General features: G+C 42.3%; 1 protein-coding gene across 3 annotated transcripts in view; it reads left to right on the top strand.

Annotated features, from left to right (window-relative positions):
• The window catches only part of LOC124009512 (neuropilin-1a-like), a 52996-nt gene that overhangs the window by 838 nt on the left and 32434 nt on the right, over window positions 1–19724 (top strand). For all 3 annotated transcript variants that reach the window (XM_046321360.1, XM_046321359.1, XM_046321358.1), the window contains one exon: window positions 526–706. In XM_046321360.1, coding sequence (XP_046177316.1) covers window positions 526–706 — 181 coding nt within the window. The remainder of the gene's footprint in view (window positions 1–525; window positions 707–19724) is intronic.

Here is a 19724-nt window from a genome sequence, read left to right as displayed (position 1 = left end):
AAGCTCTCTCGTCTAAATCAGTTGAAAGTCAACCTTTCCAAAACGGTAGAGTTGCTTTCTTTATGTATTTATCTAAAGGTATCGTTCCCTCAACAGTAGGGAGAGGGGAATACATGATTTTTGTTCCACGGTGTTCGTTCTCATGTATTGTTTATGGTGTCGGTAAATGGCCACTTGTGAGAGCATGTCTTCATATTTGCTATGTTATTTACTATTCGTGTAGTAAATAACATCAAAAAAAGATACAACAATGACACAAAGTTGCTTATTTCTGACTCATATCTCATGCTTCACTAGTTTTGAAACAAGTACACTGGTAAAATGTGTGTTTTTGCATCTTCTGTTAATAATTTCCACTGACGATTGGCAGAGCGTTATTACTCTTTTTTTCTGAATGATAAAATATATATATTTTTAAAGGGTCGCCTACAACATCATCTTGTTTTTTTCCTGTTCATTCAAAAATCAGATGTCATTTCTCGCTCACGGAATTCGTTCTTAAATAATTATCTCTGTCTGTTTTAGTTGCAGATAAATGTGGAGATAACATTGAGATAACCAATGCAGATTACCTCACCTCGACTGGCTATCCGAACTCATACCCTCCATCACAGCAATGTATGTGGGTGATATCAGCCCCAGAACCGGGCCAGAAGATACTCATCAACTTTAACCCACATTTTGATCTGGAGGACAGAGAATGCAAGTACGTAAAGCGCTCTTTTTTCTGGACGTAGTGTGTGACTCTGCCACCTATTGGTCAATATAAGAACTTTATATTCCAAGGACTCCTTCTGGGGCCGTAGGTATCAGAGTAAGAGTGCTGATTCCCCCCCCCCCCCCATGTTTTTTTTATTAATTTAGGTCTACATTGCAAAACTGATCATAAATAAACACTCCTACTGTGAGATGCTTGATGCGAACATGGAAGAGGACTAGACTGGAGCATCAACCATTACCTACTTAAAGGTGTTGTCATTTGAGAGGAAATATAATTGGATCGATGTGTTTTGGTTTTATTATTTGATTTGCTCTGTAGTGCTGTCTACAATATTGTTGGGTCCAAGATCACTTATAATTTGCCTAGTCCCTGTCTTTAGCTGTGCTACCTAGTGCCGATCATTGATTATGATTTGGGTCACACATACAGTATCTGACAGACACACACACACACACACACACACACACACACACACACACACACACACACACACACACACACACACACACACACACACACACACACACACACACACACACACACACACACACACACACACACACACAACAACACACATGCATTCGGCACCTTAGGATAAGTGTGCATTCTCACTAACGCCCATATGTTCACAATCTACCATAAATAACCCCATTCGTATAATGATCCCTTTGTCTGTGTAAATCACAGGCTCACTGACTGTCTTGCACATGGGTTCCTTGACTACTATTAGATCACATTTCACCACCAAGGGACCTATAAAATGTGAGCACTCTTTAGGATTCTGGCAGATACTGGATAGTGTATAGCTTTCTCTAAGGAGAGATATTCTTGGGAACCATGTTGGGAATGCCTTCTGTTCCTTGCTACTGCATCCCTAGGTTTTTAGAGAGCAACCAAGTCTGTGTTTTTGAATCTGATGATAGATTTACTGTAATATACATTCTGACATACACTACAATACGGTGCCTTCGGAAAGTATTCAGACCCCTTGACTTGTTCCACATTTAGTTGGGTTACAGCCTCATTCTAAAATGGATTGAATTGTTGTTTCCCCTCATCAACCTACACACAATACCCAATAATAACAAAGAAATCAAGTTATTTAGACATTTTTGCTCATTTATTAAAGAGAAAGAAATCTAATGTCACATTTACATAAGTATTCAGACCCTTTACTCAGTACTTTGTTAAAGCACCTTTGTTAGCAATTGCAGCCTCAAGTCTTCTTGGGTATGATGCTACAAGCTTGGCACACCTGTATTTGGGGAGTTTCTCCCATTCTTCTCTGCAGATCCTCTCAAGCTCTATCAAGTTGGATGGGGAGCATTGCTGCACAGCTATTTTCAGGTCTCTCCAGAGATGTGCGATCCTTTTCAAGTCCGGGCTCTGGCTGGGCCACTCAATGACATTCAAAGAATTGTCCTGAAGCTAATCCTGCGCTGTCTTGGCTGTCTGCTTTGGGTTGTTGTCCTGTTGGAAGGTAAACCTTCATCCCAGTCTGAGGTCCTGGGCGCTCTTGAGCAGGTTTTCATCAAGGATCTCTGTACTTTGCTCCGTTCATCTTTGCCTCGATCCTGACTAGTGGAAAAACACCCTCACAGCATGATGCTGCCACAACCATGCTTCACCGTAGGGATGGTGCCAGGTTTCCTCCAGATGTGACGCCTGGCATCCAGGCCATAGAGTTCAATTTTGGTTTAATTTCACCAGAGAATCTTGTTTTTCATGGTCTGAGTCTTTAGGTGAGTTTTGGCAAACTCCAAGCAGGCTGTCATGTGCATTTTACTGAGGAGTGGCTTCCATCTACCATAAGGGCCTGATTGGTAGAGTGCTGCAGAGATGGTTGTCTTTCTGGAAGGTTCTCCCATCTCCACAGAGGAACTCAGAGCTCTGTCAGAGTGACCATCGGGTTCTTGGTCACCTCCCTGACCAAGGCCCTTCTCCCCCTTTTTCTCAGTTTGGCCAGGCGGCCAGCTCTAGCAAGAGACTTGGTGGTTCCAAATTTCTTCCATTTTAGAATGATGGAGGCTACTGTGTTTTTTGGGACCTTCAATGCTGCAGACATTTTTTTGGTACCCTTCCCCAGATCTGTTCCTTGACACAATCCTGTCTCAGAGCTCTACGGACAATACCTTCGACCTCATGGCTTGGTTTTTGCTCTGACATGCACTGTCAACTGTGAGACCTTATATAGACAGGTGTGTGCCTTTCCAAAGCATGTCCAATCAATTGAAGTCACCACAGGTGCACTCCAATCAAGTTGTAGAAACATCTCAAGGATGATCAATGGAAACCGGATGCACCTGAGCGCCTGCACTCGCGTCTCATAGCAAAGGGTCTGATTACTTATTTAAATAAGATGTTTCAGTTTTTATTTTTGCATAAATTTGCTCACATTTCTAAATACCTGTTTTCGCTTTGTCATTATGGGGTATTGTGTATAGATTGATGAGGATTTTGATTTAATTTAATCCATTTTAGAATAAGCTTGTAACGTAACAAAATGTGGAAAAAGTCGAGGGGTCTGAATACTTTCTGAAGGCTCTGTATATAGTGTATAGGATCTATAAGAAGAGATGTAGTTCTTTGGAACCATTGGAACACCGCCAGATTCTCCAGTAAATTAATCACTGTTGACATTGCGTCTCCGAGTTGTAACGCCAACCGAGCCGGTGTTTTTTACTTTGATGATAGGTTTACTGTAATATTTGTTGTGAGGATTTATTTTATAGCTCATAGTCACAGTTTGGTTAATGTGAATGTTGTTTTTGGCTATTAAACAAAAAAAATATCAAATGAGGGGCCGTGGCAAAACGACAGATTCCTACGAGAAAATGTACCCCTTTTCCTTTCATCAACAACATCTGCAAACCAAACTCCAAAACGTGATATTTCAGTGTCACCTATAAAACATATGACTGAAACGGTTAGGGTCGTTGTCCTACAGTGGTGGCACTGACCCCGGCACACATGTCAGCGTGGGTTCGAATCCGGCCCACTGTTAACTCCACCTCCTCCTACCTTTCCTGTCTTCTCTCTACTGTCTTATCTGTTCAGTAAAAAACATAGAAAATACAAAAGGAGTGTGACTGCCTCACTGCCTCACTCCTTAATATGTATATACAAAAGTATGCGGACACACCTTCAAATTAGTGTATTCGGCTATTTCAGACACACCCGCTGCTGACAGGTGTATAAAATCGAGCACACAGCCATGCAATCTCCACAGACAAACATTGGCAGTAGGTTGACCCATACTATGGACTTTCAACGTGGCACCATCGTAGGGTGCCACCTTTCCAACAAGTCCTGTTGTGTGCTGCTATTGTGAAGTGCAACACTCACTACCAAGTTCCAAACTGCCTCTGGAAGCAACATCAGCACAATAACTGTTCGTCGGGAGCTTCATGAAATGGGTTTCCATGGCCGAGCAGCTGCACACAAGCCTAAGATCACCATGCGCAATGCCAAGCGTTGGCTGGAGTGGTGTAAAGCCTGCCAACATTGGACTCTGGACCAGGTGAAATGCATTCTCTGGAGTGATGAATCACCATCTGGCAGTCTCACGGTCCATACAGAAATGGTTTGTCGAGATCGGTGTGGAAGAACTTGACTGGCATGGACAGAGCCCTGACCTAAACCCCATCAAACACCTTTGCGATGAACTGAGGAAGTACAGTTCCCGCTCAGCTCAGTCAAAACTGTTCGCTGCTCTGGCTCCCCAATGGTGGAACAAACTCCCTCACGACGCCAGGACAGCGGAGTCAATCACCACCTTCCGGAGACACCTGAAACCCCACCTCTTTAAGGAATACCTAGGATAGGATAAAGTAATCCTTCTCACCCCCCCTCGCCCCCCTTAAAATATTTAGATGCACTATTGTAAAGTGGTTGTTCCACTGGATGTCATAAGGTGAATGCACCAATTTGTAAGTCGCTCTGGATAAGAGCGTCTGCTAAATGACTTAAATGTAAAAAATGTAATTGGAGCAACGACTGCGAGCCAGGCATATAATCGCCAATATCAGTGCCCAACCATACTAATGCTCTTGTGGCTGAATGGAAGCAAGCCCCGCAGCAATGTTCCAACATCTACTGGAAAGCCTTCCCAGAAGAGGGGAGGCTGTTATGGCAGCAAAGAGGGAACCAACTCCATATTAACGCCCATGACTTCGGAATGAAATGTGCGACGAGCAGATGTCCACATAATTTTGGTCATGTAGTATATATATATATATGTACAGTACCAGTCAAAAGTTTAGACATACCTACTCATTCAAGGGTTTTTCTTTATTTTTACTATTTTCTACATTGTAGAATAAAAGTGAGCACATCAAAACTATGAAATAACACATATGGAATCATGTAGTTTCCAAAAAAGTGTTAAACAAATCCAAATACACTACCGTTCAAAACTTTGGGGTCACTTAGAAATGTCCTTGTTTTTGAAAGAAAAGCAATTTTTTTGTCCATTAAAATAACATCAAATTGATCATAAATACAGTGTAGATATTGATAATGTTGTAAATGACTATTGTAGCTGGAAATGGCTGAAGAGGCGACTCCGGGATGCTGGCCTTCTAGGCAGAGTTGCAGAGACAAAGCCACATCTCAGACTGGCCAATGAAAATAAAATATTAAGATGGGCAAAAGAACACAGACACTGGAAAGAGGAACTCTGCCTAGAAGGCCAGCATCCCAGAGTTGCCTCTTCACTTTTGACGTTAAGACTGGTGTTTTGCAGGTACTATTTAATGAAGCTGCCAGTTGAGGACTTGTGAGGCATCTGTTTCTCAAACTAGATACTCTAATGTACTTGTCCTCTTGCTCAGTTAGGCACCGGGGCCTCCCACTCCTCTTTCTATTCTGGTTAGGGCCAGTTTGTGCTGCTCTGTGAAAGGAGTAGTACACAGCATTGTGCGAGATTTAAGAAAGTTTTTTTGTTTCTGGACAAAGCCTGTAATCGAACCCACAAATGCTGATGCTCCAGATACTCAACTAGTCTAAAGAAGGCCAGTTGTATTGCTTCTTTATTCAGCAAATCAGTTTTCAGCTGTGCTAACATAATTGCAAAAGGGTTTTCTAATTAAAATGATAAACTTGGATTAGCTAACACAACGTGCCATTGGAACACAGGAGTGATGGTTGCTGATAATGGGCCTCTGTACACCTATGTAGATATTCCATAAAGAAGCTGCAGTTTCCAGCTACAATAGTCATTTACAACTTTAACAATGTCTGCACTGTATTTCTGATCAATTTGATATTATTTTAATGGATGACAAATTTGATTTTCTTTCAAAAACAAGGACATTTCTAAGTGACTCCAAACTTTTGAAAGATTGTTTTATATTTGAGATTCTTCAAAGTAGCCACCATTTGCCTTCATGATAGCATTGCACACTCTTGGCATTCTCTCGACCAGCTTCATGAGTTAGTCACCTTGAATGCATTTCAATTAACAGGTGTGCCTTGTTAAAAGTTCATTTGTGGAATTTCTTTCCTTCTTAATGTGTTTGAGCCAGTCAGTTGTGTTGTGACAAGGTAGGGGTGGTATACAGAAGATAGCCCTATTTGGTAAAAGACCAAGTCCATATTATGGCAAGAACAACTAAATAAGCAAAGAGAAACGACAGTCCATCGTTACTTTAAGACATGACGGTCAGACAATGTGGAAAATGTCAAGAACTTTGAAAGTTTCTTTAAGTGCAGTTTCAAAAGTCATCAAGTGCTATGATGAAACTGGCTCTCACAAGGACCGCAACAGGAATGGAAGACCCAGAGTTACCTCTGCTGCAGAAGATAAGTTCATTAGATTTACCAGCCTCAGAAATTGCAGCTCAAAAAATGCTTCACAGAGTTCAAGTAACAGACACATCTCAACAAATCAAATCAAATGTTATTTGTCACATGCGAATAAATACAACAGGTGTAGACTTTACAGTTAAATTCTTACTTACAAGCCCTAACCGGCAATGCAGTTTATCCACATGTGTGGTTCCCACCATGAAGCATGGAGGAGGAGGTGTGAAGGTGTGGGGGTGGTTTGCTGGTGATACTGTCTGTGATTTATTTAGCATTCAAGACACACTTAACCAGCATGGCTACCACAGCATTCTGCAGCAATACCCAATCCCATCTGGTTTACGCTTAGAGGGACTATCATTTGTTTTTCAACAGGACAATGACGCAACACACCTCCAGACTCTAAGGGATATTTGACCAAGAAAGAGAGTGTTGGAGTGCTGCATCAAATGATTTCATCTGGTTGGTCAGGGATAAGTTGGACCGCAGAGTGAAGGAAAAGCATCCAACAAGTGCTCAGCATATGTGGGAACCATTCCAGGTGAAGCTGGTTGAAAGAATGCCAAGAGCGTGCAAATCTGTCAAGAAGGCAAAGAGTGGCTACTTTGAAGAATCACACTTTTTTGGTTACTACATGATTCCATATTTGTTATTTCATAGTTGTCATGTCTTCACTATTATTCTACAATGTAGAAAATAGTGAAAAAAAGAAAAACCCTTGAATGAGTAGGTGTTCTAAAACATTTCACCGGTAATGTACATAACTAAGGGGTCATCCATCGGAATGTACTGGAAAGGAGGCGGATGTCGTTCTACTTGCATGGCAGCCACAGTTTGACTTTCTTATGGCTCATCCTAATAGACATGTATTGTCTGAACTGAATTCCTCCCTTATCAGATAGAATGTCCGGGGAAGCTGCAGTGCATGACTGCATCCCAAATGTCACCTCATTCCCTATTACACTACTTTTGACACCTCTGGTCAAAAGTATTACACAATATAGGGAATAGGGTGCCATTTGGGATGCAGACCACTAGGTTTCTGCCATCGCTCCCCTATATTATAATTAAATTACAGAGCCAAATAGAACATACAACATATCCAACCAAAGAATTTTAAACGTGATGGTTCTTTTTGCCTTCAAGCATTAGTCCAAAACATTAGTTTTTTTCCTTTGAACGAGAGGTCTATAATTATGTTTTCAGTGTGGTGCCCGAACAACAACCTCTCCCTCAACATCAGAAAGACCAAGGAGCTGATCGTGGACTACAGGAAATGGAGGGCCGAGCACGCCCCATTCACATCGAAGAGGCTGTAGTGGAGGGGGTTGAGAGCTTCAAGTTCCTCTGTGTCCACATCACTAAGGACCTATCATGGTCCAAATACACCAACACAGTCGTGAAGAGTGTACGACAAACCCTCTTCCCCCTTTAGGAGGCTGAAAAGATTTGGCATGGGCCCTCATATCCTCAAAACGTTATACAGCTGCACCATTGAGAGCGTCTTGACTGGCTGCATCACCGCTTGGTAAGGCAACTGCTTGGCATCTGACCATAAGGCGCTACAGATTGTAGTGCATATGGGCCAGTGTATCCCTGGCGCCGAGCTCAATGCCATGTCATCCAGGACCTCTATACCAGGTGGTGTCAGAGGGAGGTCATAAAAATTGTCAAAGACTCCAGACACCCAAGTCATAGACTGTTCTCTTTGCTACCGCACGGCAAGCAGTACCAGAGTGCCAAGTCTGGGAACAAAAGGCTCCTTTACAGCTTCTACCCCCCAAGCCATAAGACTGCTGAACAGTTCATCAAATCTCTACCCTGTCTATTTGCATCGACCCCCTTTTTATTTTCACTGACCCTCTTGAACTGGCTCTCTTCACACTCACTGAAATCTACTCACAGACTCATACATACTACACTGACAGTCTAACACACACACACACGCACACACGCACACACGCACACGCACACACACACACACACACACACACACACGCACACGCGCACACACACACAATCACACTCTTTCACGCCATGCAGTAGTATCTATGTTTAGTCACATTTACCCCTACGTACATGCACATTTTACCTCAATTAGCTCAACTATCTCGTACCCCTGCACATTGACTCGGTACCTGTAGCGAGGTGTGTACTGGTGGCAGAGAAGTCCGGTGCAGGAGAGTGAAAACTGATTTACAACAGGTTTAATATCCAGAAACCACCGTCAACAGAACAATACAATCAATGGGTCAACCAAAACCCTGTAAATAACAGCATACCGTTGTACTACAAGAAACAATTACGGACAAGGACATCGGGGGGAACCGAGGGTTAATTACACAACGTGGAATTGCTGGAATTGGAACCAGGTGTGATGGAAGACAAGACAAAACCAATGGAAAATGAAAAGTGGTTCAACGATGGCTGGAAGGTCGGTGACTTCGACCGCTGAACGCCGCCCGAACAAGGAGAGGGACCAACTTCGGCAATAGTCGTGACAGTACCGGTATTCCTTGTGTATAGTCTCGTTATTGTTATTTTATTGTGTTACAGAGAGAGAGACAGACAGTGAGATAGAGAGAGAGACAGAGAGATAGAGCGAGAGAGAGAGAGACAGAGAGAGAGAGAGAGACAGAGAGAGAGAGAGAGAGAGACAGAGAGAGAGAGAGAGAGACCGAGAGGGAGAGAGAGAGACAGAAAGACAGAGAGAGAGACAGAAAGACAGAGAGAGAGAGAGAGAGAGAGAGAGAGAGAGAGAGAGAGAGAGAGAGAGAGAGAGAGAGAGAGAGAGACAGAGACAGAGACAGAGACAGAGACAGAGACAGAGAGAGACAGAAAGACAGAGAGACAGAGAGACAGAGAGTGAGACAGAGAGAGCGCTAAAATGGAAAGGTTAGAAAGGAGGTTTGCTGGAGAAATGCAGTTTTGAACTCTTCCCTTGAAATCACAGTTGGAACTGACACAATAACATTCATGGAGTGGTCAGATATCAAAATAACATCAATAAGGCTTTTGTGGAGATGCTCTGTGCCTTGAGTCGATATGCCAGCATGACTGTGGCCAATGTGGAGAAGCATCAAAGACAGAGTGTGTCCCGGTCAAAATGTTGCACTACATATGGAATAGGGTGCTATTTGGGATGTAATCCTAAATCTAACCAAAGACAGACTTATCTCACACTGACACTAAAATAGCATGACCGTTTTTTAAATTTGTTTGAACAGTTTCCCCGAGCGTGAGACCATGACACAGAGAGGAGAGGGAGAGAGAGAGAGCGATAGAGCGAAAGGTTAGGAAGGAGGTTTGAATCGTACTCATAATCACAGAGAGCACTTTGAATCGTTCTGAATCACACTCATAATCACAGAGAGCACTTTGAATCGTTCTGAATCATACTCATAATCACAGAGAGCACTTTGAATCGTTCTGAATCATACTCATAATCACAGAGAGCACTTTGAATCGTTCTGAATCATACTCATAATCACAGACAGCACTTTGAATCGTTCTGAATCATACTCATAATCACAGAGAGCACTTTGAATCGTTCTGAATCATACTCATAATCACAGAGAGCACTTTGAATCGTTCTGAATCATACTCATAATCACAGAGAGCACTTTGAATCGTTCTGAATCATACTCATAATCACAGAGAGCACTTTGAATCGTTCTGAATCATACTCATAATCACAGAGAGCACTTTGAATCGTTCTGAATCATACTCATAATCACAGAGAGCACTTTGAATCGTTCTGAATCATACCCAAAATGATTTCAGAGGAGAAATGCCACATCAGCATTTAGGTTTTACCTAGCGTGTCAACCTCCAGACACACCAATGTGTTTAGCTTCCATGTGTTCGTTTCAATGGAAGCAGAATGGCTCTTTCCAACTGCTTTCCTCAGCAGTGGAGGCAAAATCAGGAAAGGCCAGGTGTATTATTGGATCCAACATGGGTTGTTTGTGGTTTTGCTTCTAAGGAACTAAATTGGGTCATGAACTTCTACAACAATCTGTTTGTTTGTTCTTGGTTCCATGGGCATGTTCCTTTTATTTCACCACTTTGAAGTTGACAGGAATCTTAACAGATAAATGAACTGACAGACTGATTATATTAGAGCCTTGGAAGGTCAGTCTGCCCTCCCGTCTTGCACGTAAATACCGTTGGTGGCTCCAAATTTACTCACAAGAGTATATCCTGTGTCATTTCGTGACATTGGCCTAGGATACAAGTTTTAAAAACAACCATAACAGATCTCGTAAATCAAAGAGACAGTTTCCTGTACGCACAAATCCTAACTTAAGATCTTTGGCGCTTGAGATTAGAATTTTCACCCAAATCTCCCAATTACATCTATGGAAGATTAATGCGAACATCAGAGTTACGACTGATGTGCTTGTCTGAAGTTACTCTCTCGTGAACTTCAAGTCGTGTATCTGAATCAAATCTTAATGCCAGGATGTAGGGTGATTACAGGACTAAAGGCTGCATGAGGCACACTTCGTTTTCCCTTGTTGTCTGTAGTTGACGTAACCTTTGTGGTATGACAAATATAAAACAAAACCACAACTGCAGACCTGCAGACTCCCAACCAGCAGTGGTGCTGCTGTTGACCTTGCCAAAGACATTTTCTGAGTACCAAATGGCACCACTATGTAGGGACTATGTGAGGACTATGTAGGGACTATGTAAGGACTATGTAAGGACTATGTAGGGACTATGTAGGGACTATGTAGGGACTATGTAAGGACTATGTAAGGACTATGTAGGGACGAGGGTCTCCTGCTATGGAGAAATGGATACAACTCTAATTGAAGGATCCCCTCAGTGCGGTCAATTCATTTCCACTGCGCCACTATGGCTCTGTGGTCATTGTGGTCATCCAGATGAAAGACTTGGAGTTAGTTAGATGGCTGGTGGTGGCTGTTATAGAGCCACAGGCCAGTTAGCGTGATGACCGGTTGCACTATGACCTCTTGGACAGACCTCTGGATTTCTTCTTTTCTGCCCTGAGGCTCTTGCGTCTCTGCCTTTCCTTAACTTTCCTTTCATCTCCTTTCCTCTCCTCTCCTCTCCTATCCTTCCCGTTCCTCTCCTTTCCTCTCCTTTCATCTCCTTTCCTCTCCTTTCCTTTCCTCTCCTTTCCTTTCCTCTCCTTTCCATTCCTTCCCTTTCCTCTCCTTTCCTCTTCTTTCCTTTCCTTTCCTCTCCTTTCCTTTCCTTTCCTCTCCTCTACTTTCCTTTCCTTTAATTTCCTCTCCTTTCCATTCCACTCGTTTCCTCTCCTTTCCTTTCCATTCCTTCCCTCTCCTTTCCTTTCCACTCGTTTCCTCTCCTTTCCATTCCACTCGTTTCCTCTCCTTTCCATTCCACTCGTTTCCTCTCCTTTCCTTTCCTTTCCTCTCCTTTCCTTTCCTTTCCTCTCCTCTACTTTCCTTTCCTTTAATTTCCTCTCCTTTCCATTCCTTCCCTCTCCTTTCCTTTCCTTTCCTTTCCTTTCCTTTCCTTTCCTTTCCTTTCCTTTCCTTTCCTCCCCTTTCCTTTCCTTTCCTCTCCTTTCCTCTTCTTTCTTTTCCTTTCCTGTCCTCCTCTCTTTTTTCTTCTGACTTTTCACACTCTACTGTATATGCTCACTGAACTCTGTACACTCATCGGTTTCTCATTTTTTTCTCTACACACATTCTCTCTATCTCTCTCCCTCTCGCTCTCTCATTGTAGCTGAAGGTATAGAGTTGAAGTCGGATGTTTACATGCACTTAGGTTGGAGTCATTAAAACTCATTTTTCAACCACTCCACAAATGTATTGTTAACAAACTATAGTTTTGGCAAGTTGGTTAGGACATCTACTTTGTGCTTGACACAAATCATTATTCCAATTGTTTACAGACAGATTATTTCACTTATAATTCACTGTATCACAATTCCAGTGGGTCAGAAGTTTAAATACACTAAGTTGACTGTGCCTTTAAACAGCTTGGAAAATTCCAGAAAATGATGTCATTGCTTTAGGAGCTTCTATTAGGCTAATTGACATAATTTGAGTCAATTGGAGGTGTGCCTGTGGATGTATTTCAAGGCCTACCTTCAAACTCAGTGTCTCTTTGCTTGACATCATGAGAAAATCAAAAGAAATCCGCCAAGACCCCACAAGTCTGGTTCATCCTTGGGAGCAATTTCCAAACACCTGAAGGTTCCACGTTCATCTGTACAAACAATAGTATGCAAGTATAAACACCATGAGACCATGCAGTCGTCATACCGCTCAGGAAGGAGACGCATTCTGTCTCCTAGAGATGAACCTACTTTGCTGCGAAAAGTGCAAACCAATCCCAGAACAACAGCAAAGGATCTTATGAAGATGCTGGAGGAAATGGGTACAAAGTATCTATATCCACAGTAAAACAAGTCCTATATCGACATAACCTGAAAGGCCGCTCAGCAAGGAAGATGCCACTGCTCCAAAAACCGCCATAAATAAGCCAGACTACGGTTTGCAAAAGCACATGGAGACAAAGATTGTACTTTTTGGAGAAATGTATGACCATCCTTATGTTTGGAGGAAAAAGGGGGAGGCTTGCTAGCCAAAGAACACCAACCCAACCGTGAATTTGTGGGCAGAACTGAAAAAGCGTGTGCGAGCAAAGAGGCCGACAAACCTGACTCAGTTACACCAGCTCTGTCAGGAGGAATTGGCCAAAATTCACCCATCTTATTGTGGGAAGCTTGTGGAAGGCTACCCGAAACGTTTGACTCAAGTTAAACAATTTAAAGGCCATGCAAATTGAGTGTATGTAAACGTCTGACCCACTGGGAATGTGATGAAAGAAATACAACCTGAAATACAACCTGAAATACTCTCTCTACTATTATTCTGACATTTCACATTCTTAAAATGAAGTGGTGATCCTAACTGACCTAAGACAGGGATTTTTTACTCGCACACGCTTTTCCAGGATTAAATGTCAGGAATTGTGAAAAACTAAGTTTAAACGTTTTTGGCTAAGGTGTATGTAAACTCTGTATGTTTAACTCTGTACAACCCATGTCCTTCCTCTATTAGGGCAAAGTGCACTCCAATAATTTTTACCCCCTGCACAGTGGCACTGCCAGCCTGTTAACATAGGATTACTTATCCTAGGATAGGATAAGTAATCCCTCTCACCCCCCTTAAGTTTTAGATGCACTATTGTTAAGTGACTGTCCCACTGGATGTCATAAGGTGAATGCACCAATTTGTAAGTCGCTCTGGATAAGAGCGTCTGCTAAATGACTTAAATGTAAATGTAAAATGTAACATCTTGGGACAATGATCTTTGCAGTTATTTGTGAACACTATTTGTGAACTTCACGACTGGGTTTCACTGAATAGCCACATAATTCGGAGTCACTTACAAAAACATGACAGGAGGGAGTGAGTCCCAAATGGCACCCTATTCACTATATAGAAGCCCAATGGGCCCTGGTCAAAAGTAGTGCACTAAACAGGAAATAGGGTGCCATTTCAGATGCAAAAATAATGAACCATCCTGTGTATAAGTAAAGACTTCCTCCAGAGGACTTCTGTTTAAAGCAGAAAACATTCGCTTGATATATAAATAGGTATTAACTGTTCTATAATTCTGATTTTGAGCAATTGTGTTCCTTGTTATTTCTCAAGACTGTTGTCATGATTGTTTGGACGGGTTTTCCAACGCAAATGTAGTCACTCACATTGGCTTAAACCAGACGAAACACTGTCCTGTGTCCCAAATGGCACCTTATTCCCTTTGTAGTGCATTACATTTGTGGGCTCTGGTTAAAATAAGTGCACTATATAGGGTGCCATTTGAGACGGAACACTGTGTGTGTTCTGTTTACCCACACACAAACAATGGATATAAAATGTGCTCTTCAGTCATCTTCAGTCTAAAGTGCATTTTAGTAATCAGAGCATCAGAGGTCCTTTGCCTCCCTACTGATCAGCGGGCTGCAGTGCTGCACAGCCAAATGAAAACACATGTCAGATTAAGGCCTAACGAGCAGATTAACGAGGAGAGAGTTTAGACAAAAACTCAGATTCAGAGCAGTGCTGCACTGGGATCTCACAGCTGCTTTCCCTCCCTGGATTTACAGAACAGAAAGCACCCACTTCCAGATGTCTTCAGGACTTAGTAAACGCCTCGAGTCACAAGAACTGCGTACCAGACCTGGGTTGAAGTACTCTTTGAAATGATTTCAAATACTTAATCTGTGCTTGATTGACCTTGCCTGGTTTAAATAGACCAATAGAATAGTAGCACACCAAGCTCATCTGTCACTCCAGGCAGGCTAGATCAAACATTCAAAATATTTTAAACGAATTCAAATAGTATTTGAACCCAGGACCTGCTGTCTACAGCATGTTTGTACAAAGCCTGTCCCCCTTGACAGTGAAAGTTCACTGTGAATAGTCATATTGTCCTATTAATATGTCGACTTTTGAGATACCATGGTAACATGATGTGTATGCGTGTCTGTGCTAACAACAGTCATGAGACACTGAACATCAAATAGCCAAATACAGCAAAATGGTCTCGGAGCATTTCCTTTTATATATTTTTTTGTAAATCCGAGACACTCCATTTAGTATGATATTAAGTTACGTTTTGTATGTTTTGTATTAATTTGTGGATGTCCATTATCCATTTAGTATGATAAATAAAAAATTGCAATTCGTATGATATGTTGAGAATTTGCTAAATGTACAATATTTTATGAATTTGCTAAAATTATAATATGCTACGATTTTGCAAAATATATGATATATTACGAATTCTAATTTGTAGTGGCTAACATTCGCTAGGCTAGGGGTTATTATTAGGGGAATAGGGTTAAGGTTAGGAGTTAAGTTAAAGCAGAAGGGTTAGCTAAAAGTAGTTGAAAAGTTGCTAATTAAGCTAAAATGCTAAAGTTGTCCATTATGAGAGTCGCTCTGGATAAGAGCGTCTGCTAAATGACTTAAATGTAAATGTAAATGTATGAGATTCAAACATGCAACCTTTGAGTTGCTAGATGTTCAGGTTATACACCCACCCATCCACCCTGACCAACCACCGACCATTCGTTTTTACCTTTAGTAACCTTCTGTCTTATGTAATCCTACCAAACATAATATATCATACTAATTGAGTGTCCCAGATTTATGAGTTCAGTTCACTATGTTATGTCTAATCTATGAGAAGAAGCTGAGAATCTATGAGAAGAGTGCTTTTGACTCTGTTTGGATCATGTGATTCTAGCTTTAGGCGATTTCAGAGTGGACAAAAGGTCCATAGGAATGCAGGGAGACGTCTTGCTGCTTAGGTCAGGATCTCTAAGGGGTCAAAGGTGAGTCAGACGGTTGCCCAGTTAGTGTCCTCAGTTAAAGGGAGGATGGTCTATATCACTTCAGCATGGCAGAGGCTGCGTCTCAAATGGCACTCTATTCCCTATACAGTGCACTACATTTGACCAGGGCCCATATAGGGAATAGTGTGACAGATAGGAAGACAGATAGGAAGTTATGGTTAGCCGCCCACCAACAGCAGGGACCCTGGCGGAGAATAACTCTCTATCACGAGTGGCATGGAGGAATGCAGTCTAAGGCACGCCTGTATCAGGCGTCACTACTATGCCTTGTATCTGCTCCTCACGCAACACAAGGCCCTCAGGCTGACCCTCAAGTCTGTCTGAACTCATAAAGCAGCATTGTTTATTAGGCGGGACCGGAGAGGACCAATGATATGCACTGAGTGTACAAAACATCAAGAACACCTTCCTAATACCTTTCCAAGCCAACCCGTCATATTATAGCCGCTAACTGCTACACACAGCTTACATCGTTAATGTCACCATATTAGGTAACCTTGTCACCATCATAGCTAGTCAACATAGCTACTAGAAGTAAACCCACTACAATCTTGCAGCACAGTGTACAGTCAGCAAGCAGTTTAGCAGTTACACCGTCGGGCCCCGGTCGCAATAAATTAATATAACCAAAAGCTTACCTTGACTTAGAACAGTTCCAGTGGATAGCCATAGCCAGCTAGCTAACATAGCACCCCTCTCTATTTCAGATCGGTGTTGGAGTAGGATAAACTAGCTAGGTGCATTCAGCTAGCTAACATAGCACCCCTCTCTATTTCAGATCGGTGTTGGAGTAGGATAAACTAGCTAGGTGCATTCAGCTAGCTAACATAGCACCCCTCTCTATTTCAGATCGGTGTTGGAGTAGGATAAACTAGCTAGGTGCATTCAGCTAGCTAACATAGCACCCCTCTCTATTTCAGATCGGTGTTGGAGTAGGATAAACTAGCTAGGTGCATTCAGCTAGCTAACATAGCACCCCTCTCTATTTCAGATCGGTGTTGGAGTAGGATAAACTAGCTAGGTGCATTCACTAGCTAACATAGCACCCCACTCTATTTCAGATCGGTGTTGGAGTAGGATAAACTAGCTCGGTGCATTCGCTAACTAACTTAGCACCCCTCTCTATTTCAGATTGGTGTTGGAGTAGGATAAACTAGCTCGGTACATTCGCTAGCTAACATAGCACCCCTCTCTATTTCAGATCGGTGTTGGAGTAGGATAAACTAGCTCGGTGCATTCGCTAGCTAACATAGCACCCCTCTCTATTTCAGATCGGTGTTGGAGTAGGGTAAACTAGCTCGGTGCATCGCTAGCTAACATAGCACCCCTCTCTATTTCAGATTGGTGTTGGAGTAGGATAAACTAGCTAGGTGCATCGCTAGCTAAGTAAAAGTGTTGTTTTTTGTTGTTTTTTACAAAATATGAAATCTCTCTCTCACTCTTGCTTTTCCTTCATTTGTTAAGAAATACATTTGTTCAAAACTGTTCAACTATTGTCTTTCTCTCTCTTTGAGTCAACTACTCACCACATTTTGTGCACTACAGTGCTAGCTAGCTGGAGCTTATGCTTTCAGTACTGGATTGGTTCTCTGATCCTTTGATAAGGCTGACAACATGCCAGTTCATGCTGCAAGAACTCTGATAGGTTGGAGGACATTCTCCAGAAGTTGTCATAATGAGTGTGTAAGTCTATGGAAGGGGTGAGAAACATGAGCCTCCTAGGTTTTGTAGTGAAGTCAATGTATCCAGAGGAGGACGGAAACCAGCTGTCCTCCGGCTACACCATGGTGCAGAGTTACTGTATACTTTCATTGTTTTAATCAATTATTTGATGATGTGAATATATTTAGTATAGTTTTATCTTTAAAGGATAACATTTTTAATGTTTCTCTATTTTTATTTTTATGAAATTCACTGAGGAGGATGGTCCTCCCTTTCCACCTGAGGAGCCTCCACTGACTCCAACATTTCCCACAGTTGTGTCAAGTTGGCTGGATGTCCTTTGTGTGCTGGACCATTCTTGATACACACAACAGACTGTTGAGTGTGACAAACCAACAGTGTTGCAGTTCTTGACACAAACCAGTGTGCCCGGCACCTACTACCATACCCTGTTCAAACGCACTTACATATTTTGTATTGCCCATTCACCTTCTGAATGGTACACATACACAATCCATGTCTCAATTGTCTCAAGGCTTAAAATACTTATTTAACATGTCTCCTTCCCTTCATCTAGACTGATTGATGTGGATTTAACAAGTGACATCAATAAGGGATCATAGCTTTCACCTGGATTCACCTGGTCAGTCTATGTCATGGAAAGAGCAGGTGTTCATAATGTGCATAATATACAGTGAACACTGTTTTGAAGCCACCGTGTCTCCCATGTTGGTTCTCCCTCTCCATTGTGAAAAAGATTTTGGAAGCTATGGATATGCATTTATTAATGTCTACATTTGTTTTTACCACGTTTATTCCACTAGACACCTTAATGCATACGTAAAAAAATATATAATGTGAGGTAAACATTTAAAAAAAATCTTAAATACATGTCATTTTGTCCTTGAAACATTTACTTGAAATCATCTAGAGTTCTATTAATTCCTATGGAGGACTGCTCCTACTGAGGTGACAAGTGGCTTCGAAGCGCATCTCATTGGCCAATACATAGCATCAGCAATGTAGTGTTTATATACATCATTGGAGAGGACAGCAGATGTCTTGAATACTTGACTCATTCTCCACACGACTGTGGAGGAGTTGGAGATTGGAGTTGGAGATTAGACTTGTGTCCCAAATGGCACCCTATTCCCTGTATAGTGCACTACTTCTGACCAGAGCCCTATGGACCGTGGTGCACTAGAACCGTAAATAGGGTACTGTTTGGGATGGAGATCAGATCCCCTGTCCCCCCGGCCACTCAACGGCTTGTAATTAGGAAGGACTAGAGGGCTATGTATCACCACTGACTACACCTGTATCAAAACAGAACAGCCAGTGGACTGGAGTACGGCTGTAAGAGTTAAATAAGAGTTACTGCTGTGTCCTCTGCCTGCCCATGTGGATAGAAGAGAGTGGACATGGTCTGGTCACTCTTGTGAATCAACTCAAAGGTGTTTGTGTTTTTCAGGTGTGCTGTGTAGAAATGGATTATTGACATCTTTCTAATGACCGCCAGGACAAACATTAATGTATTGATAAGTACGTTGTTGTGCTATAATATGGATGAAAAATAGCCTTGATCACCAATCATCATGAGGACTCCAGTCACCATGTCTGTGTTTCCATCTCGGGGTCAGTCAGACACTACAAGGCTGAAACAGAGGTGTTTGTGGCCAGCCGGCTGGAATCACACAGCCCAGTAAGCCCCATTAGGGAACACTGCTTTTCTTTCAGAGAGAAGGTGACAGTGTTTGTCTGCCTGCCTGTCTATCTGTCCGGAATGCGTCCCAAATGGCACCTATTCCCTGCAAAGGTACTGGTCAAAAGTAGTGCGCAATATAGGGAATAGGGTGCTATTTGGGATGCAGACTTTGTCTGTCAAGCTGAGCGGAGAGGAGGCCATTACCAGGGGAGGTTGAGAGGAGGTTGAGGTGGTGAGTTTGAGTTCATTAACATCATATGTTTTGGGGGAGTGGGTTCCGTCTCTGTGAGGTATGTCCCCTCAGGCTCAGGCAGAAAGGGGTGATAAACTTGTCTTGGTGACAAATACTAAAACCATGTCAAAACGCGGCCAGACTGACAGTGTTTATTGCTTTCGCTTAACTCACTTAAATGTGCAGAAGGGTAGACGGTGTGTCATCTGACAAAGGGCTCTTTTCT

Source organism: Oncorhynchus gorbuscha, linkage group LG22 (assembly GCF_021184085.1).
Source record: "Oncorhynchus gorbuscha isolate QuinsamMale2020 ecotype Even-year linkage group LG22, OgorEven_v1.0, whole genome shotgun sequence".
In the NCBI taxonomy this organism is placed as follows: Eukaryota; Metazoa; Chordata; class Actinopteri; order Salmoniformes; family Salmonidae; genus Oncorhynchus; species Oncorhynchus gorbuscha.
Note: the sequence above shows the minus strand (reverse complement) of the source record. Positions and strands in the feature narration are given on the sequence as shown.